At 39.5% G+C, this 14036-nt stretch overlaps 1 protein-coding gene across 1 annotated transcript in view; it reads right to left on the bottom strand.

The window, feature by feature from the left end:
• Nucleotides 1–2004: 2004 nt before the first annotated feature.
• Nucleotides 2005–14036, bottom strand: part of AKNAD1 (AKNA domain containing 1) — a 53889-nt gene continuing 41857 nt past the window's right edge. Inside the window, exons 14-15 of the mRNA XM_037808485.1 lie at nt 2924–3053; nt 2005–2166 (exon numbers count right to left, since the gene is read on the bottom strand). Coding sequence (XP_037664413.1) covers nt 2005–2166; nt 2924–3053 — 292 coding nt within the window. The remainder of the gene's footprint in view (nt 2167–2923; nt 3054–14036) is intronic.

Raw genomic sequence — 14036 nt, 5'->3', positions numbered from 1 at the left:
AAAAAAATAAAAGTGAAAAAAGAACACCCAAATCATCCCCCCCATCCCACCCCATTTGTCCTTAAGTTTTTATCCCCATTCCTCCACTCATCCATACACTAGATAAAGGGGGTGTGATCCACAAGGTCTTCACAATCACACTGTCACCCTTTGTAATCTACGGGCCATTTATTTTTAAAACCAAAAACGGTTACAATTGCAAGTTTTCTGTAAAGGCCAATTTGAGGGGTCGGCAATATGCTTGACGGTAGTCCTTTTGAAACTGGGTTCCATAGACTGGTTTCAGGGTGTCCATGAACTTCTTAAATTTGTGTGTGAAATTATGTATGTGTTCATATATCCTTTTCCTCTGGGAAGGTGGGATATGGGGGCAGGGGGAGGAAAACTCTGTATCTTTCATCAGTATCTCAAAGAGGAATGAACTCCAAAAAAGCTTAAGAACTAATGAATCATATAAAAACACTTCAACCAAGCCAGAGTTGGGGATGGGATTGTGATCCTTGGCATACAAAACAGGTTAACAAGTTGCAGTTAAATTTAGATATGTGATAAAACTAGAAGCCTTTTCGAACATATGCTGTACAGGCTTCCTTTTTTGTCTTAGAATACTATCATAAGACTCCACTGCCTTCCTTACAATGCCACAGCCTAAAGTAAATTTAGCCACCAAGTCAGAGATATCATCAGGCTAGCCTCTCCTGTATCTCTTCCAAGGTACCTAATCCAATTTCCAATCCCCAAATAGCCCATCCTCCAGCGAGCTGTAGACAAATAGCACATGCCTTGGTCAGCATAAAAATCTTCAAAGTGGGAATGGATTCAACTCCTTCCTCACTGCTGAGCCAACTTCTGGGGGCTGGGCAAATCTATTGTTGAATGTTTGGCATGAATGGAGTTAGGTGGCCTCAGGAAAGGGGGGAAAAGCCAATAATCTGCTGCTCTGCCATTAAGGATGTAATGAATCAGCCCTAAATTAAAGAAGCAAATCAAAAGCTTGCTTTAACAGCAAAAACTTACTCTGGTACCCTGTAAGAAACACTACAAATTTACTTAATCCCTGGTATGCAGTTTAAATGAATTGTCATAATTTTAGTCCCAATTTTCACAAACGTGGGATGTCACTTTTGCATAATTCTGACTCCAAGAGGTCTGTAAACAAAGGATTTTAATTTATAATATAAGCATATGATAAGAATTTCATATAGTACTCTTAAAGCAAATCAAAAGTAAAAATTTCCCCCAGCCAAAAAAATAAACCTCCCAGTTCCATTTTTTGGGGGTAACCACATAGGATGTTTATTTTTTTTAGAAAATATGTATTTCCTTTAAAAAACATACATCTTGAGATCACACTATACAATTTGGCATCTTGCTTTGTTCACTGACTGACTTGCAGATAATCCCCCTCTTTCTTTTCAGTGACTGTAGAGTATTGTATGGCTGGATTATGAATTAATCATCATACAGGGCATCAGAATAGTTCAATTTGGGGTCTGTTATCACTGCATCAATGGCCATCCTTGTGTAACCAATTATGGTATATTTGTGAATTATCCATAAAGTAAATTTCTAGTGGTAGAATTGCTGGTCAGAAGGTAAGTGCTTTTAGAATTCGATAGATATTATCCAATTGCCTTCTAAAAGGTTGTACCAATTTATACTTCCACCAACAGTGACTCAGAGTACCTGTTTTCTCCCATCCTCACTGACACTAAGTATTTCAAACATGAGTTTTTGCCAGACTAATAAGTAAAAAAGTATATTGCATTGTTTATTTTATTATGAGTTAGGAAGAACATATACTTTATTTTTAAATAAATACTTGGTTGATTTTGATTCTAAGAATAAAAGGCCTTTTTTTCTTTTTTTCCTTATAAGCTCTTACGTTACCCATTTCTTATGATTTTGGTGTTTTCTCTGGAAAGTCGTCTTCCTAAATTGTGTAATAAGTAATTGTTTTTTCTTTTTTAAAGATCTGATCTTTGCATTTTTTTTTTTTTCTTTCTAATTCATTGGTTTCCTTGGACAGAACAACTCATTTTTCTGTTGATTCCTCCATTTCTGTGCTTTGGCAAGATCTTCTGCAATGGCTTTAATCATTTGATCAGTAGTTTCTTTTAAAACTGTTGCTGTCCTTAGGGCAGTATCCAAAGCCGAGTTTAAAATCTACAGAGGAAAAGTCCACACATTTTAGTCATATAAGCTTACCACTTTCTCTGCTAATTGGGTTCTCTCATTGTTAAACACTGCAAGGTGGAATTTCTGGAGTTTTCTTTTTCCACAGTCTATTTCTGTTTTTAAGGGCTGGTTTCCTAGGAAACCAGTCTGACATGGAGTATATTTGTTAGGGAAAGGGAAGAAAAAAGACCAACACGTGACGGACGACCATGAATCAGAGGGTAGGGGTCGGCAACCTGCAGGGCTGTTTCCCTGCTACAGAAAAAGAGATTCATGAGAAAGAGAGAAGCTCGAGGCAGGGGCGGAGAGGGGGTACACCGTTGAAGGGGATTTAAGGGCCATAAGCTCTGAGACAGGGTGCCATGCATGCAGAGTATGTGTGCAGAAGCACTTGAATATGGTCTGGGGATTGGAGTTACTGATTTGAAAATAGCTAACCATGCTTTCGCTGGAACAAACTTCACTGTCAAGTCTGGGCCAGTGGAATCCCGTGGCTGAGGAAAAGAACCACCCCTAAAACCCTTTCTTCCAGAAATCTCCCTGGGAACCAACATAGATATAACATAAAAACCATGTGGCTGTTAAGATTGTGTCTTTAGATTAGTGCTAAGCATAAAACTGTCTAAAGCATAGCATTTTCTGTTCTCCCCATTCTGTAATAATTTAAAAGCCGTCAGTTCCATGGTCATCAAGACCACACTTAGGAGCTGCAAGGATTCCAGAACATGTACTTTTAAGTCCTCACCTCAGATTCCATTTTGTTGATACTCTTAAAATCACATAGAGATTTGCTTCCAGAAGTTCTATAGGAGTGGAAATGGGGTGAGAGTGTAGCAAAGTCTGAGCTGTAGGTCCTGAGAGCCTTAAGATTTTTTCTGGAAGGCAAAAGCACATTGATACTTGTGTAAAGCACCACCCTCAACACACTCTCCTTCCTCCCCGGTCAGTCCTGTGGTTCAGTAAAGGCCCTGGAGAGGGGAGAGATGTACTCTGTGCCTTTCCTGTTCCTGGCTCTCACAGCACCAGTGTGGCTGAGCAACCTCTGCTGAGCTTCAGAAAACGGCTTATTGCCATAACCAAGAATGGCATTTCCTCCTGGAATTTCTGTCTCCTTTTCCTTTTGTATACAAAGAGGCAAAACTCCAAACAGATTTTTACCCCATTTTCCTTCTTTGAGGCCAACCTAACCTGCCTCTACATATTTATAACAAGTGAATGCACACAAATATGCTAGCACCTTGGTTTAGTTCTGTCTAGCCCAGCAAGTTTACACAGCAAGGTGGCAGCAGCAGTAGAAAAATAAAAACAGCATCTCTTAGAGTTAACAGGCTCCCCTAGACTATGATGCTATAATCATGATTCTGTTTCTTAAGGATGGCTCTAAGTCTACACTTAGTGAATGAAGGGTGCCAGGGCTACTATGTACAATTGTCTGGGTTGTGCACTGCATAGCTCTATGGGGTTTCATTTCATTCCCATCATAGTCTGGTGAAAGGTACTATCTGGATATATTCAGGCACAACCATGAGCAGGAAGCCGAAGGGTGCTACAAGAACCTTGCCTGCCAACAGGTCTGCCATGGAGCCACCCTCACCTCTTCCCCTGACTTGAGATCCAGTCTGTAAGCATAACTTCTTTGGTACATACACCACTTTTGAGGGATATCATTTCCAGAAAGTCTCAGTTCAGATGTTTCTCACCTCAAAGCCTGCCTTCATCCCACTCCTCACAGCACATTAGCATTAGTTGGTTCTATACATTAGTTTAACACATTGAATCTATCCTCCAGTTGAAAGAGGTGATTCAACATCACAAGTGCCTAACTAATGAAAAATCTGTGTGGTAGATGGCAGTGTGGTGCCGTGGGAAAAGCATGGGCTTCAGTCCATCTTCCCGTATCCAATCAGTCACCACTATCAACACTTACTGAGTGCTTGTTATGAGCCAGCTACCAATCTAAGTGCTTTACATATGTTAACTCAATCCTCAATGAGTTTGGTACTATTATTGTTCCCATTTTACATTTGGAAACTGAGTGAGGCACTGGAGAGGTCAGGCAACCTGTCCAAGGACACAGAACAGAGATGCAAACCCAAAAAGTCTCCAGAAGCCACATTCTTAAACACTGCACTATACTATGGTAGTGTGTATGGGTTCAAATTGAGTGAATCTGATCCCAGAGCCTGAGCAGTCAACCACTCTGCTGTGTTATCGATTCTGCCTCTTAAGTAGCTCTGTATTCCACTGACTTCTCTGTATTTCCACCTCTGCCACCCCAGGCCAAGCTACCATCATCTCTCAGCTGTATTATTGCCTCTTATTTGGCCTAAACATTAAAAACACTTTTTAAACCCTCTGCTTTAAAAACTCCATTGGCTTCTCATTGTTCCTCAGACAAGAGTCTGAGATCCTTCCTGTAGCCGACAAGCCCTTGCACAGTATAGCCCTGCCCATCCCACCAGCCTTCCCTTACCAGCCTCATCTTGCCCCACTGCCACTCCCTCATTTGGGGCTCCAGCCACACTGTTCCTGAACTTGCCAAGGGCCTTCCCACCTCAGACTGGAATGTTCTTCACTCCCCTTCTCAAGCCCTCGTGTTCATTTCTACTTATCCTTTGAAGCTCAGGTCAATAACACTCTGTACTTCTGCTACTTGGCACTGACAAAGTCTGACTGGCTCATCTACCAAAAAGTAGGCTTCCTTTATTAGTAATTGACAGATCATGCAAGAAGAAAATCATTAACAATATAGCTGAATTGCACAACACCTCAGTCTACTGGATCTAATTGACATTCATAAGCTACTTCATCCATCAACAGAAGAATTCACATTCTTAAGCTCACATGGAACATTCACCAATATAGACCACTTCCTGGGCTTTGAAACACATCTTACAAATTTAAAGGAATAAAAATCATAAAAAGTATGCTGGAGGCGGGGCAAGATGGCAGACTGGTGAGCTGTATGTTTTAGTTACTCCTCCAGGAAAGTAGGTAGAAAGCCAGGAACTGCGTGGACTGGACACCACAGAGCAATCTGACTTTGGGCATACTTCATACAACACTCATGAAAACGTGGAACTGCTGAGATCAGCGAAATCTGTAAGTTTTTGCGGCCAGGGGACCCACGCCCCTCCCTGCCAGGCTCAGTCCCGGGGGAGGAGGGGCTGTCAGCTCCGGGAAGGAGAAGGGAGAACTGAAGTGGCAGCCCTTATCGGAAACTCATTCTACTGATCCAAAATCCAACCATAGATAGACTGAGACCAGACACCAGAGAATCTGAGAGCAGCCAGCCCAGCAGAGAGGAGACAGGCATAGAAAAAAAAACAACACGAAAAACTCCAAAATAAAAGCGGAGGATTTTTGGAGTTCTGGTGAACATAGAAAGGGGAAGGGCCCTGAGGCGCATATGCAAATCCCGAAGAAAAGCTGATCTCTCTGCCCTGTGGACCTTTCCTTAATGGCCCTGGTTGCTTTGTCTCTTAGCATTTCAATAACCCATTAGATCTCTGAGGAGGGCCCGTTTTTTTTTTTTTTGTTTTTTTTTTTTAATCCTTTTTTCTTTTTCTAAAACAATTACTCTAAGAAGCCCAATACAGAAAGCTTCAAAGACTTACTATTTGGGCAGGTCAAGTCAAGAGCAGAACTAGGAGAGCTCTGAGACAAAACGCAATAATCCAGTGGCTGAGAAAATTCACTAAACACCACAACTTCCCAAGAAAAGGGGGGTGTCCACTCACAGCCATCATCCTGGTGGACAGGAAACACTCCTGCCCATCACCAGCCCCATAGCCCAGAACTGCCCCAGACAACCCAGTGTGACGGAAGTGCTTCAAATAACAGGCACACACCATAAAACTGGGCGTGGACATTAGCCTTCCCTGCAACCTCAGCTGATTGTCCCAGAGTTGGGAAGGTAGAGCAGTGTGAATTAACAAAGCCCCATTCAGCCATCATTTCAGCAGACTGGGAGCCTCCCTACACAGCCCAGCAGCCCAGAACTGCCCTGGGGGGACAGCACTCACCTGTGACATAGCACAGTCATCCCTCAACAGAGGACCCGGGGTGCACGGCCTGGAAGAGGGGCCCACTTGCAAGTCTCAGGAGCCATACGCCAATACCAAGGACTTGTGGGTCAGTGGCAGAGACAAACTGTGGCAGGACTGAACTGAAGAATTAGACTATTGCAGCAGCTTTAAAACTCTAGGATCACCAGGGAGATTTGATTGTTAGAGCCACCCCCCCCCCCTGACTGCCCAGAAACATGCCCCATATACAGGGCAGGCAACACCAACTACACACGCAAGCTTGGTACACCAATTGGACCCCACAAGACTCACTCCCCCACTCACCAAAAAGGCTAAGCAGGGGAGAACTGGCTTGTGGAGAACAGGTGGCTCGTGGACGCCACCTGCTGGTTAGTTAGAGAAAGTGTACTCCACGAAGCTGTAGATCCGATAAATTAGAGATAAGGACTCCAATTGGTCTACAAATCCTAAAAGAACCCTATCAAGTTCAGCAAATGCCACGAGGCCAAAAACAACAGAAAATTATAAAGCATATGAAAAAAACAGACGATATGGATAACCCAAGCCCAAGCACCCAAATCAAAAGACCAGAAGAGACACAGCACCTAGAGCAGCTACTCAAAGAACTAAAGATGAACAATGAGACCATAGTACGGGAGATAAAGGAAATCAAGAAGAACCTAGAAGAGCATAAAGAAGACATTGCAAGACTAAATAAAAAAATGGATGATCTTATGGAAATTAAAGAAACTGTTGACCAAATTAAAAAGATTCTGGACACTCATAGTACAAGACTAGAGGAAGTTGAACAACGAATCAGTGACCTGGAAGATGACAGAATGGAAAATGAAAGCATAAAAGAAAGAATGGGGAAAAAAATTGAAAAAATCGAAATGGACCTCAGGGATATGATAGATAATATGAAACGTCCAAATATAAGACTCATTGGTGTCCCAGAAGGGGAAGAAAAGGGTAAAGGTCTAGGAAGAGTATTCAAAGAAATTGTTGGGGAAAACTTCCCAAATCTTCTAAACAACATAAATACACAAATCATAAATGCTCAGAGAACTCCAAATAGAATAAATCCAAATAAACCCACTCCGAGACATATACTGATCACACTATCAAACACAGAAGAGAAGGAGCAAGTTCTGAAAGCAGCAAGAGAAAAGCAATTCACCACATACAAAGGAAACAGCATAAGACTAAGTAGTGACTACTCAGCAGCCACCATGGAGGCAAGAAGGCAGTGGCACGATATATTTAAAATTCTGAGTGAGAAAAATTTCCAGCCAAGAATACTTTATCCAGCAAAGCTCTCCTTCAAATTTGAGGGAGAGCTTAAATTTTTCACACACAAACAAATGCTGAGAGAATTTGCTAACAACAGACCTGCCCTACTGGAGATACTAAAGGGAGCCCTACAGACAGAGAAACAAAGAAAGGACAGAGAGACTTGGGGAAAGGTTCAGTACTAAGGAGATTCGGTATGGGTACAATAAAGGATATTAATAGACAGAGGGGAAAAATATGACAAACATAAACCAAAGGATAAGATGGCTGATTCAAGAAATGCCTTCACGGTTATAACGTTGAATGTAAATGGATTAAACTCCCCAATTAAAAGATATAGATTCGCAGAATGGATCAAAAAAAAAAAATGAACCATCAATATGTTGCATACAAGAGACTCATCTTAGACACAGGGACACAAAGAAACTGAAAGTGAAAGGATGGAAAAAAATATTTCATGCAAGCTACAGCCAAAAGAAAGCAGGTGTAGCAATATTAATCTCAGATAAAATAGACTTCAAATGCAGGGATGTTTTGAGAGACAAAGAAGGCCACTACATACTAATAAAAGGGGCAATTCAGCAAGAAGAAATAACAATCGTAAATGTCTATGCACCCAACCAAGGTGCCACAAAATACGTGAGAGAAACACTGGCAAAACTAAAGGAAGCAATTGATGTTTCCACAATAATTGTGGGAGACTTCAACACATCACTCTCTCCTATAGATAGATCAACCAGACAGAAGACCAATAAGGAAATTGAAAACCTAAACAATCTGATAAATGAATTAGATTTAACAGACATCTACAGGACATTACATCCCAAATCACCAGGATACACATACTTTTCTAGTGCTCATGGAACTTTCTCCAGAATATATCATATGCTGGGACATAAAACAAGCCTCAATAAATTTAAAAAGATTGAAATTATTCAAAGCACATTCTCTGACCACAATGGAATACAATTAGAAGTCAATAACCATCAGAGACTTAGAAAATTCACAAATACCTGGAGGTTAAACAACACACTCCTAAACAATCAGTGGGTTAAAGAAGAAATAGCAAGAGAAATTGCTAAATATATAGAGACGAATGAAAATGAGAACACAACATACCAAAACCTATGGGATGCAGCAAAAGCAGTGCTAAGGGGGAAATTTATAGCACTAAACGCATATATTAAAAAGGAAGAAAGAGCCAAAATCAAAGAACTAATGGATCAACTGAAGAAGCTAGAAAACGAACAGCAAACCAATCCTAAACCAAGTACAAGAAAAGAAATCACAAGGATTAAAGCAGAAATAAATGACATAGAGAACAAAAAAACAATAGAGAGGATAAATATCACCAAAAGTTGGTTCTTTGAGAAGATCAACAAGATTGACAAGCCCCTCGCTAGACTGACAAAATCAAAAAGAGAGAAGACCCATATAAACAAAATAATGAATGAAAAAGGTGACATAACTGCAGATCCTGAAGAAATTAAAAAAATTATAAGAGGATACTATGAACAACTGTATGGCAACAAACTGGATAATGTAGAGGAAATGGACAATTTCCTGGAAACATATGAACAACCTAGACTGACCAGAGAAGAAATAGAAGACCTCAACCAACCCATCACAAGCAAAGAGATCCAATCAGTCATCAAAAATCTTCCCACAAATAAATGCCCAGGGCCAGATGGATTCACAGGGGAATTCTACCAAACTTTCCAGAAAGAACTGACACCAATCTTACTCAAACTCTTTCAAAACATTGAAGAAAATGGAACACTACCTAACTCATTTTATGAAGCTAACATCAATCTAATACCAAAACCAGGCAAAGATGTTACAAAAAAGGAAAACTACCGGCCAATCTCCCTAATGAATATAGATGCAAAAATCCTCAACAAAATACTTGCAAATCGAATCCAAAGACACATTAAAAAAATCATACACCATGACCAAGTGGGTTTTATTCCAGGCATGCAAGGATGGTTCAACATAAGAAAATCAATCAATGTATTACAACACATTAACAAGTCAAAAGGGAAAAATCAATTGATCATCTCAATAGATGCTGAAAAAGCATTTGACAAAATCCAACATCCGTTTTTGATAAAAACACTTCAAAAGGTAGGAATTGAAGGAAACTTCCTCAACATGATAAAGAGCATATATGAAAAACCCACAGCCAGCATAGTACTCAATGGTGAGAGACTGAAAGCCTTCCCTCTAAGATCAGGAACAAGACAAGGATGCCCGCTGTCACCACTGTTATTCAACATTGTGCTAGAAGTGCTAGCCAGGGCAATCCGGCAAGACAAAGAAATAAAAGGCATCCAAATTAGAAAAGAAGAAGTAAAACTGTCATTGTTTGCAGATGATATGATCTTATATCTAGAAAACCCTGAGAAATCGACGATACAGCTACTAGAGCTAATAAACAAATTTAGCAAAGTAGCGGGATACAAGGTTAATGCACATAAGTCAGTAATGTTTCTATATGCTAGAAATGAACAAACCAAAGAGACACTCAAGAAAAAGATACCATTTTCAATAGCAACTAAAAAAATCAAGTACCTAGGAATAAACTTAACCAAAGATGTAAAAGACCTATACAAAGAAAACTACATAACTCTACTAAAAGAAATAGAAGGGGACCTTAAAAGATGGAAAAATATTCCATGTTCATGGATAGGAAGACTAAATGTCATTAAGATGTCAATTCCACCCAAACTCATCTACAGATTCAATGCAATCCCAATCAAAATTCCAACAACCTACTTTGCAGACTTGGAAAAGCAAGTTATCAAATTTATTTGGAAAGGGAAGATGCCTCGAATTGCTAAGACACTCTAAAAAAGAAAAACGAAGTGGGAGGACTTACACTCCCTGACTTTGAAGCTTATTATAAAGCCACAGTTGCCAAAACAGCATGGTACTGGCACAAAGATAGACATATAGATCAATGGAATCGAATTGAGAATTCGGAGATAGACCCTCAGATCTATGGCCGACTGATCTTTGATAAGGCCCCCAAAGTCACTGAACTGAGTCATAATGGTCTTTTCAACAAATGGGGCTGGGAGAGTTGGATATCCATATCCAAAAGAATGAAAGAGGACCCCTACCTCACCCCCTACACAAAAATTAACTCAAAATGGACCAAAGATCTCAATATAAAAGAAAGTACCATTAAACTCCTAGAAGATAATGTAGGAAAACATCTTCAAGACCTTGTATTAGGCGGCCACTTCCTAGACTTTACACCCAAAGCACAAGCAACAAAAGAGAAAATAGATAAATGGGAACTCCTCAAGCTTAGAAGTTTCTGCACCTCAAAGGAATTTCTCAAAAAGGAAAAGAGGCAGCCAACTCAATGGGAAAAAATTTTTGGAAACCATGTATCTGACAAAAGACTGATATCCTGCATATATAAAGAAATCCTACAACTCAATGACAATAGTACAGTCGGCCCAATTATAAAATGGGCAAAAGATATGAAAAGACAGTTCTCTGAAGAGGAAATACAAATGGCCAAGAAACACATGAAAAAATGTTCAGCTTCACTAGCTATTAGAGAGATGCAAATTAAGACCACAATGAGATACCATCTAACACCGATTAGAATGGCTGCCATTAAACAAACAGGAAACTACAAATGCTGGAGGGGATGTGGAGAAATTGGAACTCTTATTCACTGTTGGTGGGACTGTATAATGGTTCAGCCACTCTGGAAGTCAGTATGGCAGTTCCTTAGAAAACTAGATATAGAGCTACCATTCGATCCAGCGATTGCACTTCTCGGTATATACCCGGAAGATCGGAAAGCAGTGACACGAACAGATATCTGCACGCCAATGTTCATAGCAGCATTATTCACAATTGCCAAAAGATGGAAACAACCCAAATGTCCTTCAACAGATGAGTGGATAAATAAAATGTGGTATATACACACGATGGAATACTACGCGGCAGTAAGAAGGAACGATCTCGTGAAACATATGACAACATGGATGAACCTTGAAGACATAATGCTAAGCGAAATAAGCCAGGCACAAAAAGAGAAATATTATATGCTACCACTAATGTGAACTTTGAAAAATGTAAAACAAATGGCTTATAATGTAGAATGTAGGGGAACTAGCAATAGAGAGCAGTTAAGGAAGGGGGAACAATAATCCAAGAAGAACAGACAAGCTATTTAACGTTCTGGGGATGCCCAGGAATGACTATGGTCTGTTAATTTCTGATGGATATAGTAGGAGCAAGTTCACAGAAATGTTGCTATATTAGGTAACTTCCTTGGGGTAAAGTAGGAACATGTTGGAATTTAAGCAGTTATCTTAGGTTAGTTGTCTTTTTCTTACTCCCTTGTTATGGTCTCTTTGAAATGTTCTTTTATTGTATGTTTGTTTTCTTTTTAACTTTTTTTTCATACAGTTGATTTAATAAAGAAGGGAAAGTTAAAAAAAAAAAAAAACAAGGAAAAAAAAAAGATGCAGTGCCCCCTTGAGGAGCCTGTGGAGAATGCAGGGGTATTCGCCTACCCCACCTCCATGGTTGCTAACATGACCACAGACATAGGGGACTGGTGGTTTGATGGGTTGAGCCCTCTACCACAGGTTTTACCCTTGGGAAGACGGTTGCTGCAAAGGAGAGGCTAGGCCTCCCTATGGTTGTGCCTAAGAGCCTCCTCCCGAATGCCTCTTTGTTGCTCAGATGTGGCCCTGTCTCTCTAGCTAAGCCAACTTGAAAGGTGAAATCACTGCCCTCCCCCCTACGTGGGATCAGACACCCAGGGGAGTGAATCTCCCTGGCAACGTGGAATATGACTCCCGGGGAGGAATGTAGACCTGGCATCGTGGGACGGAGAACATCTTCTTGACCAAAAGGGGGATGTGAAAGGAAATGAAATAAGCTTCAGTGGCAGAGAGAATCCAAAAGGAGCCAAGAGGTCACTCTGGTGGGCACTCTTACGCACACTTTAGACAACCCTTTTTAGGTTCTAAAGAATTGGGGTAGCTGGTGGTGGATACCTGAAACTATCAAACTACAACCCAGAACCCATGAATCTCGAAGACAGTTGTATAAAAATGTAGCTTATGAGGGGTGACAAGGGGATTGGGAAAGCCATAAGGACCATACTCCACTTTGTCTAGTTTATGGATGGATGAGTAGAAAAATAGGGGAAGGAAACAAACAGACAAAGGTACCCAGTGTTCTTTTTTACTTCAATTGCTCTTTTTCACTCTAATTATTATTCTTGTTATTCTTGTGTGTGTGCTAATGAAGGTGTCAGGGATTGATTTGGGTGATGAATGTACAACTATGTAATGGTACTGTAAACAATCGAAAGTACGATTTGTTTCGTATGACTGCATGGTATATGAATATATCTCAATAAAATGAAGATTAAAAAAAAAAAAAAGACATAATGCTGAGCAAAATAAGCCAGGCACAAAAAAAAGAGAGATATTGTATGTTACCACTAATGTGAATTCTGTGAAAAATGTACAATGTTTTATACTGTAGAATGTAGGGGACCTAGAGATACCAATTAGTGGAGGGGGAATGATAATCTAATAAGAACAGATAAACTATGGAGGGTAATCTCAATGTTATGGGAATGCTCAGGAATGATTATGGTTTGTAAACTTTCTTGGATATAGTAAGATCATGTTGGAAGCAATAGAGTTATTTTAGGTTTTTTTTTTCTCTTATTCCTTTGTTTTCTTAGGGGTTGTTAATTTTCTTGGGGTATGGTAGGAACATGTTGGAAGCAATGTAGTTATTTTAGATTATTTGTTTTTTTTACTCCTCTGTTTGGACATGGTTTATTAATTTTCTTGGGGTATGGTAGGAACATATTGGAAGCAAAGTAGTTATTTTAGGTTATTTGTTTTCCTTAATCCATTGCTTTGTTTGAAATGTTGTGGGGTTTTTTTGGTTGTTGTTTGCCTGTTTGTTTTTAATTTTTTGATAAACAAAGTTAAAAAATTGAAAAAAAATCAGTAGAAAAATGGGAGTAAAAACTAAATGACAAATAGGGTGGGATGGGGGGATGGTTTGGGTATTCTCTTTTCACTTTTATGTTTTATTCTTATTCTGATTCTTTCTGATATAAGGAAAATGTTCAGAAATAGATTGTGGTGATGAACGCATAACTATATGATCATACTGTGAACAGTTGATTGTATACCATGGATGACTGTATGGTTTGTGAATATATTTCAATAAAACTGAATTAAAAAAAAAAAAGTATGCTGTCAGCTCACAATGGATTTAAACTAGAAATCAATAATAAAGACAGCTGAAATATTCCAAAATACTTGGAGATTAAACCACACATTTCAAAAGAACAATGAGTCAAAGAAGAAGTCTCCAAAGAAATTTAAAAATATTTTGCACGAAATGAAAATACAACTTAATCAAAATGTGTGGAATGCAGAAAAGAGTTTTTAGAGGGAAATGAGCATTGAATGCATATATTAGGAAAGAAGATAAAGTCAATAATCTAAGCCTTTGCCTTAGCAAACTACAGAA

Source organism: Choloepus didactylus, chromosome 2, assembly GCF_015220235.1.
Source record: "Choloepus didactylus isolate mChoDid1 chromosome 2, mChoDid1.pri, whole genome shotgun sequence".
Lineage (NCBI taxonomy): Eukaryota > Metazoa > Chordata > Mammalia > Pilosa > Megalonychidae > Choloepus > Choloepus didactylus.
Note: the sequence above shows the minus strand (reverse complement) of the source record. Positions and strands in the feature narration are given on the sequence as shown.